This window comes from Cyphomyrmex costatus, unplaced genomic scaffold, assembly GCF_001594065.2.
Source record: "Cyphomyrmex costatus isolate MS0001 unplaced genomic scaffold, Ccosl1.0 scaffold797, whole genome shotgun sequence".
NCBI lineage: Eukaryota > Metazoa > Arthropoda > Insecta > Hymenoptera > Formicidae > Cyphomyrmex > Cyphomyrmex costatus.
The window spans coordinates 97483-118960 of NW_017280372.1; the positions used below are offsets into that span (position 1 = coordinate 97483).

At 32.9% G+C, this 21478-nt stretch overlaps 1 protein-coding gene across 1 annotated transcript in view; it reads right to left on the reverse strand.

The window, feature by feature from the left end:
• rudimentary (carbamoyl-phosphate synthetase 2, aspartate transcarbamylase, and dihydroorotase rudimentary) overlaps positions 1-21478 on the reverse strand; it is a 36650-nt gene that overhangs the window by 7945 nt on the left and 7227 nt on the right. Inside the window, exons 5-15 of the mRNA XM_018549125.1 lie at positions 20874-21441; positions 20013-20246; positions 18476-19120; positions 17481-18033; positions 16986-17361; positions 16498-16924; positions 16120-16231; positions 15557-15708; positions 14277-14381; positions 2640-2888; positions 305-556 (exon numbers count right to left, since the gene is read on the reverse strand). Of these exons, the coding sequence (XP_018404627.1) occupies positions 305-556; positions 2640-2888; positions 14277-14381; positions 15557-15708; positions 16120-16231; positions 16498-16924; positions 16986-17361; positions 17481-18033; positions 18476-19120; positions 20013-20246; positions 20874-21441 (3673 nt within the window). The remainder of the gene's footprint in view (positions 1-304; positions 557-2639; positions 2889-14276; positions 14382-15556; positions 15709-16119; positions 16232-16497; positions 16925-16985; positions 17362-17480; positions 18034-18475; positions 19121-20012; positions 20247-20873; positions 21442-21478) is intronic.

A 21478-nucleotide genomic window follows, 5' to 3' on the forward strand; every position in this document is an offset into this window, starting at 1 on the left:
CTCTATCGACAGAGAGAGAGAGAGAGAGAGAGAGAGAGAGAGAGAGAGAGAGAGAGAGAGAGAGAGAGAATGACTGCAAATATTTTAATTTAAAAAACGTTTTGCTAAACGTCTTTAATAAATCATGTTTCTATCAAACGATCAGTACTAAATATTCAAGTATCATATAAACACAGTTGACTTAATAAAGATAAAAAGCAGAGAACGTCCACAATTAATCGAAAAATTTGGCTAGTACATGTGATAATAATGATACAAGACTGTGCTATTAACAGTTTATTAAAGTTTCTGCTATTATATTTACCGTTTTAGCGATCGCGAAAGTCTTGTGATCTATTACTGCAGGATTCGTATTGGGCATTGCAAAAATTATTGTTATGCCTCCGGCCAACGCTGCCGCGGTGCAAGAGGCGAAGTCTTCTTTGTGAATCTCCCCAGGATCACGGGTATGTACATGTACATCGATAAGGCCGGGTAATCTGATCATTTTTCGCGATGACATACAATCGGTGTGCGTTTTCATACGTGGTGCTTTTCCGCCAACTATTCTTAACGCCTATATATGGAAGAAACGAGTCAATTATACTATCTGATAAACACACTTTAAACTTTTTTTCCAGGTCAAGACAAAGTGATTTTTACAGATTTTTTTATATCGTTGAAAATAAATACATTATTCAAATTGCTCTATTATATTTTTGAGAAAATTGAATATAAAGATGACATTTTTGGTACTCTTAAGCTAAAGTATTTGGAAAATTTAATGTGATAGAGAGCAATTTTATTTACGGATTTGTTTCCAGTAACAAAAAATGTATAAAAATTACCTGCCTGTGATTTCTAAAAATTTCCTTTTAAATTTTAATTAAAATTGACTGCTTCCAAATCTTCAATACAAGAAGTAACAGTTACTATACAATGAAGAGAAGAAAATCTAAATTTGTAGATAACAAATTATTTTCATTTGCAGCATCCGCTTTTGTTTCTATCAAATTTTTTAAAGTTTTTTGTTTTTTTTACTACAAATGACGGAAAAATAATATAGTCCACTACTTATACACACACACGCACGCACATACATTATATATATATACCTATGTTAAGTAGTCACTGTATTATTTTAATATACATACATATATATATATATATATTTCTTCCGTAGAATTCAATAATGTTATTAATCTTTATTCAAACGAAATCTTTATTACTTTTATATTTAATAATTTTGATTTTAAACTTATAATCAGTGATCCCACAAATCATTAAAAAAAAATGAAAGTGATTATTTAAATTGCATATGTGGTTTTCAAAGAATTTCCTATATATTTATCTATGGATTTAAAATTTCTTTTCATATTGTAATTGTTGCTCCTTGCATGAAGCAATCAATACAATAGGTGAGTTTTAGATTTTTTTACTAAAAAAACGAATCCCTAAATGAAATTGCTGTGTCATGTCACGTTTTCGAGATGCTTTAGCTAAAGATATCCACAAATGTCATTTTCAGCACTTCTAAGTTCAATTTTTACAATATGAGTAATAATAAGGACAATGAACCAAATACTGAACAATTTTTCAAATTAAGTATAATATAAAATTTAAACTTTAATACAAACGTTTCGACTCCGATCGGGTCATCTTCAGTGTAACAAACATAAATAAATTAAAAAAAATTTCGGTGTCGCTAATCAATAGATAACTGTCTTTTAATACTTGTTTAACATGCTATTTGAGATTCTTATGACAAATTATATAAATTTTATTAGATTGAATTTAATGTATTGGATTAACTTTTACATGATGGATTACAATTTCAAGATGCGAATAATTTCCTGACATTATCTATTGATTAGCGACACCGAAATTTTATAATTTATTTATGTTTGTTACACTGAAGATGACCCGATCGGAGTCGAAACGTCTGTATTAAAGTTTAAATTTTATATTATACTTAATTTGAAAAATTGTTCAGTATTTGGCTCATTGCCCTTATTATTACTCATATTGTTTTATACTTATTGGGCCTTATTTTATATTATTTATCAATTTTTATAGGTGTACTTGTATAAAGTTATTTAGAAAAATGTAATTTAATCAGCAAACGTTAAAAAAATTATTAATAAATCAAATTATTTTTGAATTATTTGAACTTTTTATACAATTTTTAAATAAAAAATTTTGTTTACTTTTTTAAATAAATTTGTATTGTTGTTTATTTTAATTGTATATAAATATTAATCATTTCTATTACTGTAAAAATATTTTTGTTTAAAATAAATTTTGATTTTTGATTATATTTTTTTGTTATGTAAAAATGTATTGTTTTTTTTATGAAAATTAAAATTCTTAATATTGTCTTAAAATATGTAAGTCCTGAACTTTGTATCTAATATGCCTTATCAACAATGTGAACAAAATTTTATGAGTAAGAGTGAGTAATATTATAATCTTGTTCATTAAAAACAATCTTTGATCACTGATGTGGGAGTGATATAAAATAGTATCAAATTAGAAGGTAATGTCACCTAAGCTTATTCTGATCGTACCATTTAATCAAATTATATCTTTAAATAAAATTTATTTTCATATCAAGTTTATTTATTAAATATGTTTACAGAATCAAAAATTTGAATACTCACTTCAACCAGGAGCTTCGCGCATTTAACGTCTGTAATCAAAGGTACAGAATAATCAGCAGCTAATCTTCTCGTTCGATAACCGTGCGTCATAAAATTTGAAACACGCCGGGCTCCACCGTTTCTCATTGGTAGATTTATTACGAGATCGAATTGTTTTTTCGATAAAAAATCGGCGAGATGCCGAAGTTGGCTCGGACTAGAATCCTCGTTCACGGCAATGTTCTCGAATGTCCATAATACTGGTTCCACCTACATTAAAAAAATGTATTACATAACATAAAATTGTAACTATCTACAATTATAAATGTTTAAAATATATGATGGAAAGGATAATATCTGAGGAAAAGACACATTAACTACAGAAGTGATCTCGCTATGGAAACGACATGCACAGAAAACATATAATTGAAACTAAGATTAAAAATCTAGAAAAATAGATTGTTTAAAATTACATTTTATTAAAATACAAATAAGGGTAAAGATTACGTGCAACAGTAAGTGTCAAATCTTTTAAGAAATAGCGCTGCAATATGTTATTATTATTAAATAAAAATGTTAAAGAGAAATTTACGTTTTATAAAATTAACATCGAAATTTATTATAGACTAGGTTTCTCTTCTATATTACATTATTTTTAACAGGAATTGTCATATTTTATTATACAATTATATTAAGTACATAATATAAATGTTTTTCATGTTTTATTATTAAATTTAAAGATATTTAATTTTGTGTGCATTGTCTTTTTGGGAATTATTGCATTTTATTCATCGAAAAGTATATTATACATATCTATATTAATATCATACAAACACGTACATACACAGACATGACATATGCGTGCGAGTGTGTATACACACGACACACGAAAATGTATGTTTATAAATTATTTAATTGATACATAAAGTCAACGGCACACGATGTTCTTTTCCTGCTGGGTTGCATTCCAAAATTCGACTTTGTTTCAACCCGAGTATTTTATTCTTGTTATTCATCGAATATTGAATAAGAAGATAAAAGATATTTGGAGTTGACAGAATCAGGTTTAAATACACTCTTGGATTGCTAGCTGTATTTGCGTACTTATTACGTATTAGCTACCGTGCTGTTACTGTTAGCATTGTAATGCCAATCAATACGATAGCAAGTACGCAAATCCAGCTAGCAATCCAACAGGAAAAAAAGGCATTATAGTTCGCCTTAACATTCCAAAAATGAACGTTTATCATCTTGATAATCGTCACTTATCACTAAAATTTTATTTGCATATTTAATCGTTCAACGTTGTATGATTTAATATCTCAGCGATGTGTAAGCACAGTCTATTTTAATGTATTAGGTGTTGAACTTAATTCCTGCCTTCGTTTTGTCGTTTCCAAAATTGATTTGTTTTGAAGGGAAGAGATGAACGAGTACCTTAATCAAAGTAATTTTCTTCTCATTTTCTATTACATTTTCCTATCTCTTCGGCAACAGGACAATCCTACGACGATAGAACGCGGTGTCTTTCGAGGCGATCCATTCATCCACCCATTTTTAGACTTCTTTGTAACTGGAGAAATGTGTGTCTGTCAGTGCGTGTTGCATCGATCGGAAGAGATGGTAATCCGACCGTGCCAAGTCTGAGGAGTATGCTGGATGCGGGAGGATTTCCTATTCAAGTTGTAAAAGTGTTTACTTCACGCTTTTCGCAACATGCGATCGTTATCATGCAACAAAATGATTTTGCGTCAATTGTTGGCTACGGATGATCTTTTTTGCGGATGATCAATTCGTCACTCAATCGGCATAATTGCTGTTGGTAGCAGTCAGCTGTATCGGTTTCATTTAGGCGCAAGAGTTCGTAATACAGCACACCCTCCTTCGACAACTCTAAAAGCGTTTGAGCTGGAATCTCATCAAGTAATTCTTGCAGCTCGACATCTTCAATTTTTCGGCTGTTCTGGACGTTCTTCGTCTCTCAAATAAAAATCACCGTTTCAGAAGCGTTCAATCCATACTCTACATGTTTTTTCCGATGGAGTTTCATCACCATACACTTCGGATAATAAGCGATGCGCTCAGCTGCGATTTTCTTGAAGTTCAAGTAGTGAAGAAGCACATGTTTGAAAAACAGCTTATCGCGATTCATTTTCAATCGATTGGAAAACCTCTTTGGCGTCGAGAAATCTAACCTGTGAGGATTGAATCACTTTCAGCAATGTCTAAACTACAAAAGACATACGACTTCATCATCAAAACTCGCCAGCGTTGGAGCCAGCACTCTGCGAGCTGCAGGAATTAAGTTCAACACCTATATAACAGAATTGAACATTGTTCCTTACAAAACAGAAATTTAATATTGTTTTAGACTCTTGTACTTTTGCATTAATTTTTTATTTGTGATACTAGATTATTTGTGATAATAGATTTAATTATAGGGGAGAATGTCTTAAATCGGACCTTTTAAATTTAAATAAATACGGTTAAGTAGATTTGCGTGCTATTTATATAATATAAAGTCCTTATAAGATACCAAACATGTGACAGTAGTTTGACAGTACTTTGTCATGACGTTCACAGAATAGACGCAAATATGTATTTTCGGCTATCATAAGAAAATTTTTTTAAAAAAGAAGATCCTTGTAAATCCTTATTTAAAAGATGTTAAAAATTTGAACGATAATTGATTTAAGAAATAACTAAAGAGTGTAGAATTCAAAAATATCAAAAGTTTTGTGATTACTTTTGCGGTTTATTGTAAAATTTGTTCCAATAGTTCGAAAAAACCCGTGTCCAAATCAGACCTTTCTTTAGGTATCCAAATTGGACCTATACAAAAAACACTAAAAAGATAAGTAAGCCAGATAAACTCATCGAAGAAAGATTTGCCACAACTTGGTTGTAGTACTGGTGATCGATCAACCAGATCTGGTCTAAAGAACACTAAATTAATAAAATATCATGTATCATCAGACTCAGACTTAATGAAATTTTTTATTGATTTTAATTCTAATAATATAAACTGTATTTTTATCTTTGAGTCTTAAATTGCTCGTTCTTATTCAATACTAACAAAAATTAATTGAAATATTTTAAAATTCTATCTAAAAATTGGAAAGGTTCGATTTGGAACCCATAGTTCCAAATCAGACCAGAAAATGCATTTTTACAGTTTCCATTATGGTTCGACACAGATAAGAGATATAGCAAGTCAAAATGGTCTGAATTTAGTCAAAAAATGATCGGACTTTATTTACCTTACAGAGAACAAAAACTGCAAATAATCCGATTTAGATCATTCTCCCCTACATATACATAAAATATTTAAACATTTTTATGAATATAGAATAATATTCAAAATACTGTCGTCCTAATTTTTCGTACTAACAATTCAAGATTATGCAAATGTATTTGGATATTTTATAAAGAAATTTAAAAAAATTCAGATTTTATTGATTTCCGCGCCACTGTACATTGCTATCGTCGAAATAGATATCGATTGGTGGAGATTACATTTAATCATTGGTTTATGATAATATTCTAAATGAGACCTAGAAACGTTATGATCGATATCTTTCTTCATCTTTCAGAAAAACAAATATGCTGTCTGTTTTTAGGGCGAGCGAATATATTCATCAAGAACAATATCAATCTTTAATCGCGCATCATACAATGCGCCGAAATCAATCTACAATTTGTCGAATTGTCTCGGTTTCACGCGCAGATTAGATAACGGTGGAAGTTTTTATTTGCGATATTGCCGTCATTTATTCACGATATACATATGACGTCAGTAGATGAATTAAACGTTACCATGCACAAAACTGTGATCTTATACGAAACGATACCACAAAATTCGCTTGCGTTTCAAGAGAAGATTACGGATAGAGTCACCATGACTTTATACAATTATTGTTTGAAATTTCAACGGTCCTACAAATATTGTAACTTTATACAATAATTCGTGAGATTATCTTAACAATAATTTTATTATGAATTATGATGATGTTAATAAGAAGTTTCTTTTATCTAATTATTGCGATAGGCATAATTATTGCTATTGAGGCAATATTTTCTGCAATCTCTCACACGCGTATATATTGGGTAATGGTACAAGAAAAACTGATTACGATCGGAAAGGGAAGATTACATCGAGTAATCTACAATGTTACCATAACTTTTATCATTATACCAATAACTTCCTTTTTTCGTAATAATTGCTTACTTACTATTTGCAGTATACAAAACATATTTTAGCTCTGTTTATTAATAGTTTGTTAATATTTTGTATTACATTTAATTATATTATACATGTCACATTAATTACAGATTAAATATTAAAAATAAAAAAATTGTATTTATTTAATTAAAACGTACGCTTTATTAATAGGTTAGTAGATATTATTGATAAGACGTGGCATTACTGATAAAAGTTATTTGTTTAAACAAGGATTAATATATAGATGTGATAATTAGATCCAGAACTATTAAGAAAAAAGAAAACATTGAAAGGATATGCGGAAAAAATAATAAAGGTTGTTCTAAATATAGTGCTTTAATGGCTGATTACAATTGCATCTATAATTGTACATATATGATCCATCCTATGATAAGTGATATGAAATTGAATGTTGGCAAATTGAGTAGAATATCGGAGCTTATCTTACCCAATGCCAGCGCAATCTTCATAAGTATTTTACATCGGGCCTGTTTTTCGATGCCCAATAGTAAACGACTGATTAAAATCGCCTGTGCTCGATAACGTGATAGCTATTTATCGATTCTGACACCCCGCGAGAGGACTACTGCTTCATCAGTCATTAACGTGTCCTCACGCGCGTACGCACAATGCTGCGTTTCCGTTTGCGCTGACCTTGAAACTAGCATGAAGGAGTGTATCGGTGATCTACAGTAAATTATATCGCGAAGTGACCTACAGTGCACCGCGACCGATCCTGAGGACGCACGTCCTACGTGGGGACACTCCACGTGGCCATCTCTCCTTCGTGTGTGTATACTTTGTTATGTCATTAGGCGAAAAGGGACAATGGGAATCGTGCAATCATTGATCCCCTTCAATAAGATCGATTCCCAATTAGGAAATAGAAATAACAACGGATCCCAGCCAAAGAATGCAGCCAAAGTGGACGAGTATGAGGATGTGGAATTGATACAAATGAAGATGGCCATCATGAATGATCCTAACAGTTTCATTCTAAACAATCTCATGATGTGTATCCAGTTCTTCGAGAATTACGAGGAGTAAGCACTCCCGTTCCAATGTTTTTTCACGATGATTCATTGCAGTTGCAGAAAATAATAATTACTATCGAGAGTGTAAATTTGGAAAAGAAATTTGGAAAGTGGGATAATAGTATTCAACTGCTGTTAGTATATATTAATAAATGATCCCGATAATAAATCTTATTCCACATGGTATCATTAAATAAATATTTGCACATTCAAGTTGTTAGCAACAACTCGTTACTATTAACACATTAGAAAAACCGTAACAGTGGAATTAATGTCGTTAGAGATGATTATATCATACGTACATGTATCATCCATATTATGTTCAGAAATTTATTAGGGAATTAGGAATTATTTTGTTGATTACATATCGATTTAATAAGTATCAAACCATTCATCTTGATATAATCTAATCTGTAAATACTCAGCACACATAAAAAATATTTCTCGGCGCTATCAAGAAGAATTGTACTCATTCTTTATATTGCTTTTGCTTTTAAATTTGCAATATCATAAATCTCTTCGGCATTATGCACGCAGTTATGCGCACTTTCACAACACACAAAAAAATCATGTTATTTGTACAATAAAGATCTATACTATATAAAGTTACAATACAGAGATTTTCAAATAAAAAGATTTTTCCTTATAATGAAAATGTGTTGTGTATATAATATGAGATTTATTAGACAGCAAATTAAAAAGCAAACATGTAAAGAATTTAGAGTACATATTATTTCATAATTAATATTATATTTAAAAAATTAATTTGAATGAATAATGAATATTTTTATTAGAGAGAGAGAGAGAGGGGGGGGGGAGAGAGCTAATTCATACTTAATTAAATATTATACATAATATTTAGACAATATTAGTTATTGTATATTTTTCATATTCACTTATTAATAATTATTTTTGAAAAATATTTTAAATATTTATTTTTACTTCTATACATTTATGTTTTAATTAATTGTAAAGAATGTAATGTGTATAGAAGAAAATTTTAGTAAATGCCTCATATACACTACATAAAAAAGTAATTAGATACAAAAATGATAAATGGTAGAAAACTAATTATCGGAATACTGCTTTTACAGAGATATCATTCATATTAAAGAGACTCTGGTATCAACTTATGAAAGCAAATTAAATAAAGTGCTTCCATCTCAAAAGCACGTACTACTGCCGGACATTCTTCAGGAGCATATCTCCCATAACATTGCCTTTACGTCAAAAAGACAAACCGGTGATCTCATTATTGAATCACTGCAACCCATCCGCATTTATATTGTGCATGATAATATTGAAATTACAGAGCGACATTACTTATCAGAATATAGTAGCTTAAATAATGGGATTACGTATAACATGATGGTGCAACCAAGTGAAAATCCCGGTAAGTAAATTTGTTTTAACTTGTAAAATATCTTTGACTACCTTTGTTTCTTTTCACAATGTATTCTTAGCTTACACACACAACACAGTGAAGTAGATTTATTTTTATCAAAAATGTTAACAATCAATAGTTTCTATATACATTGTAGAAAGATTCTGTTTAAAATTTTCTAAAGATTATTGCAAAGAAAATCTTAAATAAAAATATAAAAGAATTTTTATTGTCCACAATTCAATTGAAAAAAAATTTAAAGGTTTTAATTTAAAACTATTCCATATAAATATTATACTTCCATATAATATTATATATACATATATTAATTTTTAACAATTTATTTTTCAAATTATTACAAGTTTAAACACTTGTAATTATTTTGATAAAATTTAGAACTTAATGAAAGTTAAAACTTGTCGAAATATACGATGACGACGGCGAGAGCATTTATGGTCGTAATCAATTTTCAAAAAATATCATTTAACACCATCCTTTTTAGTAAATTGAAATTTACTTTAAAAAATGGTGTTAAATGACATTTTTTGAATAAAAAAAATTTTTAATAGTGAAGTATTCGACTAAAATAATAAATATTCTGTCGGTAGGATATGTGCAATTGCGACGTCTTGATGAAACGCCGTATACGAGAAACTCTAGCAAAAAAGAAAACATCAATCCTTCTTCAACGATAGATGACGATGAAATATACGACGGCGATGGCGAGAGCGTTTATGGACGTAATTCGAACATGATGCATCACATCAGAGTTACACCGCATCACACAAGAAAGAAAGGTTTCCAAACCTCTTCAATTTTTAGTGCCAAATCTCTACCCAATCTTCATGATGATAAGACAATATACGAGGACCAAGTATCTCTTTCCGTAAAACATATTTACGAGACCCGACCCAGCCGTGACATCAAAACTGAGTCTGACTTCGAGCATAGATCCTCTATAGAGAGTCGAAGGAGCCATGGTCAGAAAACATGGTTAAAAAATAAACTGGAGACCAGGAAAGGAAGTTATCAACGTTATTCTCGGTCTGATGTGGCAAAACAGAAAATTCATAGGCCGGCAAGCATCTCGAGTTCCGGCTACCGATCCGGAGCTTGCGATAGTGATAGCGACTGGAGTTATCAAACTTTATCAAAATCCAACGTGCAAACAACTCATAATATGAATCATAACGAGAATACCGCGGATACATCAACGAAGATCTATTCAGATGCGATGATTCCAACGCAGTGTTTCAAAAAGATGAGGATCAGCAACGATGGCAAGATTTACATGTTACAACGGGAAAGGAAGCCACAGAATTGCAAACAATTTCGTCTCATGATGGCCGACAGACAATACGATTCCTTTGTCTTCTATACTAGCAGTAAAGTGTTCATGAGCTATTTCGTCGACCTCTTTATAGATCAGTTAGCGGAGCCGCTGGGTTTCAAACAGGAAGATATGAATCACGTAGAGGAATCGATTATCTACTGTGACAAAGTGATTGAATCGCATAATTTAAGACTGCGCAGGATCGAGTCCTACGAGATTTCACCAACGATATGGCTACAATGGCCGGAATACGCACAGGAATGGCTGGATAGACCAAGAAGCACATGGCCCGACTACAATGATATCAATAAAGTAAAGGACTTTGGTTGCTACGTAGTGCCCGAGGACTCTCTACTCAAAAAAAGAAATATTTTGCCAAAAGAATCATCTTGGCATCAAAACGCCAAGAACGTTCACCAGGAAATCGAGTGGCAGCTAGCTTTTCCAGCCGCGGAACGATATCTAGAAACCTGCATGACGCGCTCACAAGTGCAAGTGTACCTGATCGCGCTGATGCTTCATAAAACCTTCTTAAGACAGATCCAGGATTCGACAACTGGCCTAACGATTTCTCACATTAGAAATAAGCTATTCTGGTTGATCGAAGAGAACGATCGACCTTCCAAATGGCCTGACAATCGGACCGGCGATTGTCTAATCAAGTTGTTAAATAGCCTCTATCGCTGTCTCAGTCAGAACGAACCAACTCTATTGGACTATTTCCTCCGCGACAAAAACGTGTTTAACAAAGTGCCTGCCAATCTCCTGTTGCATAGTCAAAAGCAACTGAAGAGAATAATTGAGAACCCTGTCATGTATGTGTTTCACGCGATGGAAAACATTAAGTATAGCAACAATTTTTTTCCGCGATTAAACTTCACGAAACTGTTCAACATATTGACTGTAAAGCCGTGGCTGGCTATGAATCCGGCTCTAGATATGTATTTGTCGTCGTCAAAGAGTGACGAGTTATGTAGAGATGAGATCTACAACAAATCCGGTGGATTTTGGAACAGAGCCCGAAAGAAGAATTCGCATAACTACAGCGCGTCAATAGCTGCGCCAATAACCGCGAGGAAAACGCTTATCACTCCGCGCAAGGCCACTGATTGTATCGTCGAGATCTCGGTGAGTTCCTTAAGATATAAGATTATAATTTAGCAATCCACCGCAACAAATTACTATCATAACTGATTGTGCCAGACAAAAAAATGAAGTCAATCCATGATGCTACACAACTTGTCGTGAATCTAATCTTATCTCCGTTCCCTCGAGATAGCGGATTAAGAGTCATGGTTAACTCACATTCCTGTCTCGTTTTTTCTTTCTCTTTTCTAGGAACGATGTGCCGAATTGGAGGGAATAAGGCTGGCTGCTTTGTTGGACTTCTTTGTCACGCACTTTGTTAAAATGGCTGAATGCTGTCACAGGTATCGGGCTTATCAACAAAAAGAGGTCTATCTCGATCAAGCGGATCGATTGTCAATCATCCTATCGGAGATGACCAGGTACAAGGACGACGCTAAAGCTTATCGCAACAAGATCTACGCTCTGAGGATGAAACCGACGATGAATTCAACGACAAGATCTCAGAATGAGCCGCCGGAAACGCCTGAGAGGAATCAAAAGCCTATATTCAGCAGCACCCTGAAAGATCGTTTTACGCGACAATTCGCTGAAGTCATGAAACTGCCAAAGAACGAGCAACCGCAATCTAGTCATGAAGATTACACCAATAAGATAACGAAAACGATTACCTCCGAAATAGGATTAACGAATGAGAGAAACGCGCAGGCGGATACTGCAAACACGATTACGAGCGGGGACGAAGGTCCTAACACTTTGAGAAAGCCTATATCGAAGGATCAGGGTGATGACTCAACTTCAAATACGATACAAAAAGTGGTCTCTCTAGCGGACAATCTAAGCGACACGACATTTATATGATACGTACGTTTAGGAATAGAGCGTAAATGATCTGTCGAAAAAAAGGAGCAAAATAGGAATACATTTTTGTATTCAACGCTCGTAGCAAATCTCCGTACAACAGATTACTCCAGCAACATTGTAATGTTCCAACAATATTGAAGTTACATTGAGTTACATTCAGCAGACTCAACAGTTAAATGAGCGTCTTATTAGTATATTGTTGTAGATCTAAAGGTCTAATTGGATTTAGAAGAATACAGCAACAATTCAATTGTTGAGTCTACCGAACGTGCCTATTGTAAAAATGTTGCTGCAAACTTCTGTGCTATATGAATCAGAACGGTATTTATTGTTATATTTCGAGATTGGTCGATAATTAATTTAGTAAGTAATCGAGGAAGACTGAGCGTGCTCTTATCGCATGCTTGCAAATTGTCGATATTCGATCATCGCGTTATGCAAGAGCGAAGATATTTATATATAGTGATTAGTAACAGTTAACTCTCCGTTTGCAAACTGATCTTTTTTAACTCATATGTTAAAATTAGAAATCATGGTTTTGAACGTGTATTGGAGATGTTACACATGTATTTAGATATACGTAACAAAGAGATCACTAGTTAAAATCTTTATTTAATAAAAATTGAATTTTTTGTCTAAAAATGAGGGAAAAATTAAATTTTGGTTAAAAATGTATAATATATTTAGCAGAAAGGAGGGACCCCGGATTTCACCTTTCTTTATTTCGGAGAAGTTTAAAAGTGAAATTTTGCTTGTACCAAATAAGATCCAGATTGCAGAGGAGAGTTAAAATAATTTATAAAAATAATTAATTTCGCTGAAATATATATATATATATATCACAATTTAATTTTTGTATTTCTCATATCACATATCATATTCATTTTTTGACGTTTTATATTTTAAATTTTATACGACCATGAGAGTTTAAATCAATGAAAAATTAATGAGAACAAGCTGTAACGGTCAAGCTAAATCTTGAGTGCTTCTATATAATTGCGTGTGAATTTATATACTATGTATGTAGATTTTTAATTGCACGCCGAATTTTTTAGACTTGAAACGTAAGCTCTACTAAACTACTTCAGTAATATCACGAGTTAAATTAACTAACAATTTAACAATTTTTTATGCTCTTTGCGCATCTTAGATTGATCTTAATAATACTGAACATTGACATTTAAAATGACATTTAAAAATCTGCAGTAAATAATAAATTTTTATTGCAAAAGTATTACCTCGGCCAGGAGTCGACCCCGCAATTATATAAAAATACCCAAAATCCAGCTCAACCGTTACGATCTGTTCTCATCGGTTTTTCATTGTTTTATATATTTTACCGACAAAATTTATGTACGAATCTAACGATTTTATTACTTCCATTGTGTCTTTCATTATTTCGTTACCATTAATACTATCATCTTTATATCTATTGTCAGTTTATTAAATCCCTTATTTTATCACAAATGCAGTATCTCTTCATTAAAATATACTATAAAATCATGCATTATATATTTTACAAAGTAACTCAAATAACTATAACAATTTAAATTGTAAAATTTTCACAAATTTAACCAATATATGTACTTTCATAAACTTTTTTTTTCTAATCATTCTCAAATATTATGTGAAAATATAAAATTCTTTCCATATACGTGATCATGTGAGTGATAATTAAATATTATACCCAAAACAAAACAACAAAAAACAATCAGTGAACAATTTTTTTGCTTACCTCAACACCGTGTTCTGTATAAAAGTCGGCGGTACCCATGCTGGCATACAACTTGTATCCCATGTTCTTTAGATTTCTGATAGCCCCTAGTAACTCCATTTTATGCTGAAAACGAATCAATTATTTTTATATCTTATATATACATTTTTTTATTAAAATAATTTTAATTTTTTAAAGATTTTAGTTATTTTAATTTCCTTTTTTATCATATTAATATGAAAAATCAGCATTATAAGAACTATTAGTTTTCAAATTCATCTCCAAAATGGTACTCTGTTATGCCCGTGTCACACTACGGATTATGGACGCGGATCGGATTGAGAATTCAGCCAATCAAGACAAAGCTGTTTTGTTTTGATTGGCTGAATATCGATGTACGATTCGTAATCTCAAATCCGATCCGCGTCCACAATCCGTAGTGTTGACACGGGCTTTAGGGCTGCGCAGAATAAAAAGAACAGGGAACAGAGAATAAGAATTTCAACCTATCAGAAATCATGTACTATAAAATACACACTGTTTATTCCACAGTATATGGAAATTCTTATCCTCTGTTCCTTTTATTCTGCGTAACCTCTTACACTTCTTATAAAGTATTATAATAGTATAGATACAGTTAACAATATTTTGATAAATATTTAATATAACGAATCACCTCCAATAACCAAACCTTCCAATAACCTTGACCTTGACATATATATGTTGTCGGGGTCACGATCAGGAGTGACCTTCAGAAAGTTTCAGTCCTTCGTTAAAACGTTATTAACAAAAAAAGTTTCAAAACTACATATTATTTCTGCTATACATGTATGATAATAAGTACTATTCTATACCTCCCTCTTTAGAAACATTAAACTTTCCACGCAAAGTAACTCTCACCTCCTCTCCCCCCTACAAAGGGGCGCACGATTTCTATAATTGTACTGTTGCACGTGGGTTTCGACTTTCCATGCGAAATGAGGGCTATCTTACACCAAAAAATGAGTTAGATTAGGTTATTTTTTTTCAGTAGTGAAGCCTCTCCGCGGGGGGAGGGGGGCGGAGAGAACCTACTGCCTCTACATACTTTTCAAGCGTTTATTGAAGTGTATATTAAAGCAGGAAATCTTTTTTTGTTAATAACTTTTTAACGAAGAACGGCCGTGGGCTAAAACCTGAAGGTCACTCAGGGTCGTGATCTTTACAATATATGTCAAAGTCAAGGTCATCAGAGAGTGACTCGTTATACTAAATATATGTCTATCATTTATATAAAGATAGTCATTCTATAATATAATTACCTTAAAACTTCCTACGGAGAGTAAAATACCTCTTTGGGGTATATGAAAACCGGTGCTCATCATGCCTTTTAGGTAAGCTTCATAACGATTCTCACCGAAACAAGCTACTTCTCCGGTAGATACCATCTCGACACCCAACGTTACATCAGCGCCTTCAATTAAGTTAACAGTAATATAGCATTAATATTTAAATAATTTTTTTAAAACTACATAAACTAATCTTATAAAATATCTAATATTATTCTATTTAAATTTTAAATAAAAAATTTAAAAACTTGAGTTTAAACAATCTAAAGAAGATTGAAAACAAAGTTAATTATACAAAAAGAAATAGGTTTGTTGTAAAAAATAGTTATTAATAAAAATGTTAAATAATTAATAATGAATTTGCATATAGCACATATGCCACACATATGAAGTATAAATAAATTTTCTATAAATTTCCGATAAATTGTAAATAAAATTAACATTTTTACCTGCAAGACGAGAAAAGGAAAATTGCGGTACTTTTACTCCAACTTTTCCACAACCAGCTAAAACATCTACAGGTTCAATTGTTTCGCCAACGATTAAACGAGTTGCCGTTGCAACAAAATCATGATCTAAAGTTTTTGAGACGAAAGGGAAAGATCTGGATACTCGTACATTACACTCAATTACCTTCAGCTCGTTATCCTGTATTAAATGTAATTATTGATTTTTGTTAAATAATATATAATAAAATTTATCTGTTTATATAATTATTACTTTTTATGTCTAAGCAAAAGAATTATAACTGTAATAATATTATATATAACTGTAAAATTAGACGGAAAACGTAAGATTATTTAGAAGATAATAGTAATTATGGTGCGTGTGCGTATGTGTATTAAAAATGTGTACATATTATCAAACTTGATCAATTTTCGATTATACATGCGAACAAAGCATACAACGTCTACCTTTGCAATCAGCTGCATGTTAAAAGGACCAGTGACTCCCAAAGATGCTGCTACTGCCTTCGAGATGCTTTTTATCTTCACCAGAGTTTGCGTATTGATGTCTTGTGGTGGTGTTACTAATGTAGCATCACCAGAATGAACACCAGCATTTTCCACATGTTCCGATACTGCCATGCATAAAATAATCCCTTCGTAAGCCACGGCATCTACATCAATCTCCTTTGCCTCAAGAATAAATTTGGAGATTACCACGGGATGCTCTTTGCTAACTTCACTCGCACTTTTTAAATAAGATTCGAGATCTTGATTTGAATAGGCGACATTCATTGCGGCACCACTTAATACGTACGAAGGCCTCACGAGGCATGGATAACCAACTTCCTCGCAAAACTCAATTACAGACTTCAAATTTGTCAGTTCTTTCCATCTAAAATAATATAAAGTATCAAATGGAAATAATCAAGACAAATATTAAATAAAATTTGTACCTCGGTTGCGATATGCCGATACTGTCGAGCATACGAGAGAATTTAAAACGATTTTCGGCGGCATCAACTGATTCTGGGGAGGTTCCGAGGATTCGAGCTTGTTGTCTATGCAGATCCATAGCAATGTTGTTAGGTAGTTGTCCACCCATAGACAGTATTATACCTTCAGGACACTCACAATCGTATATGTCCATCACTACCTCGAAGGAAATCTCCTCGAAATATAATCTGTCGCTCATATCATAGTCTGTGCTAACTGTTTCTGGATTGTAATTTACCATTATGGTTTTACGTTCAAGGTTTCGCAATTCACGCAGACAACTTACGGCACACCAATCAAATTCTACTGAGCTGCCAATTCTGTACACTCCAGAACCTAAAAAAAATATTTAAGATATCGACTCGAAGATTAATGTGATTCCTTTTTATAGCTACTTAGTTTTGTTACTCAAAGAAGTTTTGTTGCAATTAACTATTTATATAATACTACTGTACCTATCACCATTGTGTAACCGCCAGGAAACTCTACATCGTGAGTTGTACCATTGTACGTTAAATAAAGATAATTAGTATTAGCCGGCCATTCAGCGGCTACTGTGTCAATTTGTTTGACCATCGGTCGGATTTTATTTTCTTGTCTCTGTATTCTGACAGCCAATTCGGAACTCTTCACTATGGAGGCAATTTGTTTGTCCGAAAAGCCGATTTGCTTTGCTCCCAGTAGTAAATTGCGTGTAAGTTTCGTATGATCGATATTCTCCAGGAGTATATGATAATCAATAATGTTTTTCATCTTCTCAAGGAACCAGCGATCTATTTTGGTGAGTTTGTATAATTGGTCAATCGAATAACCGGCTTTGATTGAAGCTGCGAGAACAAACATTCTCTTATCTGTTGGCTTCTCTAGTTCTTCATCATTTATCGGCTTCACGTAAGGATCGAAGCCATTAACATTTTCATTGACCATTCTCAATGCCTTTTGGAAGGCTTCCTCGAATTTACGACCGATTGCCATCACTTCACCCACGCTCTTCATAGAGCTACCAATCTGAAAAATGTCCAATATTGTAGTTATATAATAAAAAAATATATTTAATATAAAAACAGAGTTAAAATAAAGAATTTTTGAAAATATTAATTTACATTATCAATAAAAATTATGTAATTTTTCTTTGATTAATTAATTTTTATCTTTTTTATAGTTTTCAATATACTATTTTGCAACTTAAAAAAATATTGAATATGGATAAAAATAAAATAATACAATATATCTTTATTTTATATATATATATATATACATATACATATATTTCAATTTTAAAAAATTGTTTTAAAAGAATAATTAAAAAATTAAAAGTTGTCCTCAATTTCGACATTTTACTTCTAGTAATTTCTTCTACTAATTTCTGAGATTAACGTTTAATCAAATAGTTCAAGGATCAATGAAGAGAATTATTGTCGAACTAGAAAATTAATCAATATGTAGAAACCTTCTTGCTGACTCGATGAAATTTGCTAAGATCCCACCTTGGTATTTTTACCACACAGTAATCAATACTCGGCTCAAAACAGGCTGTAGTCTCTTTGGTAACAGAATTACAAATATCCGGCAGACGTATTCCAAGAGCCAATTTGGCAGCGACGTAAGCCAGAGGGTAACCCGTAGCCTTGCTAGCTAAAGCTGAGCTTCTGGACAATCTAGCATTCACCTCGATGATGTAATACTCTTCGGAGAATGGATTGAGAGCATACTGGATGTTACATTCTCCAACGATGCCGAAGTGCCTAATGACTTTAATGGCGGTAGTTCGCAACTTATTATAGTCTTTATTCGACAGAGTCTGGCTCGGCGCGACAACAATGGACTCGCCGGTATGTATGCCGAGTGGATCGACGTTTTCCATATTACACACCGTAATGCAGTTGTCATATGCATCACGAACAACCTCGTACTCCACTTCTTTCCAACCCTTTAGGGATTTGTCAATTATTAATTGATTGGAATAAGCTAGAGCTTGTTGCGCTAATGTCCTTAGCTCTTCTCTCGTGTTCGCAAAGCCTGATCCGAGACCACCGAGCGAGAAGGCAGAGCGCGCCATTACGGGGTAACCCAGTTTTTCAGCAGCTTCTAATGCCTGTTTGGAAAGAAATTATACAGGATATTTCGTAACTGATGATATAACTGGAAAGGGAATAAATGTATACGAAAAATAAGTCGAAAACACAGAATAAAATTCTTTCATATGAGGTTTCGTTTTTAGAAAAATCAACTTCAAATTGTTTCCAGATACATGTGCATTTAACTATTTATTTTGACTTATGAATTGTGTATTTGATAGAATAAACATTTTCAACAAAATGCATGAAGTAATAAAATTCATCGTTCGTAAATATCTTATTTTATCAGGTATACATAATTGTATTATCCAATAAACACCAACATAAAAAGAAATTGTAATCTATAGTGAGATGTAGTCCATCGAGATATAGGAGTTAAGCGCATATATGCACATATATCTAATAAATATTCGCGCGCGAAATCAATTTTCCCGAAAACACCCTCTTTTTGATTGTACTATTAGTTTTTCATGAAAAAATAAGTCTAAAATATATAAAAAAAGAATTTTTTGCATCCTAGTAATTGTATATATACTTTGTCAACAAGAGAATGACCTCGGTCTGCGCATCGGAGATGGCGTAGCGGACAAAGTGGGGATGTATTCAGTACCGTATACGTAGATATGTAAATAAGGTAAGCTCGGACCCGGGGTTAGAAATAAACACTGAAACAAACTGTTCGACTGTTATTTTTAAAATAAATAACGGAATTAATATAACGGAATAAATACATATATGTCAATGATTTCATAATCTGATGTCATCTGGCAGCTTGTACAAGGGATTAGAAAGTTGTAGTATAGTACTGAGGAGAGAGAGGGGCTTTTGTGGGCGGAAACATGCGCGAAACGGACGAGTTTTCGTTCTATGCGAAGTCGTTCTCTCGTTGAACAGAGTATAGTCATTTACCTCTTGAATCGAATATACGGCAGCACTCGGTGCGACTTTTTCATTTATTTCGCTGACACGATCTGCGAAAATCTTTCTATCTTCAGTTTGTATGATGGATTCAATTGGTGTCCCTAGAATTTTAACATTATACTTGGCAAACACGCCGTTTTTCTCAAGTTTCAGGCCACAATTTAAAGCGGTTTGCCCACCAAATGTTAATAATACACCATCCGGTCTCTCAGATCGTATTACCTATAACAGATTAATGACATATTATTAACAATTATAATTCGGTAAATATTTAGTATAATGGACCACTCTTCGATGACCTCGACCTTGACTTATATTGTCAAAGGTCACGACCTCGAGTGACCTTCAGAAGATTTTAGCCTGCGGCCGTCCTTCATTAAGACTACTGTTAAAAATAACCTAACGCAACCCATTTGTTGGTGTAAGGTAGCTCTCATTTCACGTAAAAAGACGAAACCTATGTGCAACAGTACAATCATGGAAGTATGTTCGCATGGAAATTCATATGTCTGTATTGTTGCATGTGGATTTCGACTTTTTCCACGAGAAACGAGAGCTACTTCACACAAAAAAATGGGATCGTGACCTTGACAACATATATCAAGGTCAAGGTCATCAGAGAGTGATCCGTTATACTAAACATTTACCTATAATTCTTATTTTAATATTAAATGTTAGATAAAATTTGATATCCATAACTTTATCAACATTTAATTAGTTCATATAAATAGAACGATCGACGTTAACAATATTTAAAGGTATATTAATGCATTATTTATATTACAATTGTTAACGATAAATTATCAATAAAAAAATTTATTATTTAAACTTAAATGCAACCAAACTTACCTGTTCGACATACTCCGGTATAATTGGTAAAAAATATACTTTGTCGGCCATGCCTTTTGACGTTTGCACTGTAGCAATATTAGGATTTATCAACAGAGTTTGTATTGACTCTTCTTTTAGCGCTTTAATTGCTTGCGAGCCTGAATAATCGAATTCTCCAGCTTGGCCGATACTGAGACCTCCCGAGCCAAGAATCAATACCTTTTTCGGTTGTTCGGTTACGATTGGAACCGAAGGTTGATAGGCTAGTCTTTCAGTGAGTCTATTCTTTATAGAAACGCAAGAACGATTCTTCATCTGGTCTTCCACGCTCTCCAGAAATACATCAAAAAGACATTCGAGGTCTTCAGGCCCTGCTGTGTGCTCCGGATGAAATTGAACGGAAAAATAGGGTAAGACTGAGTGGACTACACCTTCATTGCTATTATCATTGGCGTTGATGAAGAGTACTTCCCAATCAGGTGGCAATTGAGAAGCATCGACGCAAAATCCATGATTTTGCGAGGTCATGTAGCAACGTCCGGTGATGCAATGCGTTGCCGGTTGATTATGGCCTCTATTGCCATACCTGTAAAATAAGTGACAGGCATAGCTTGTAACAGTAG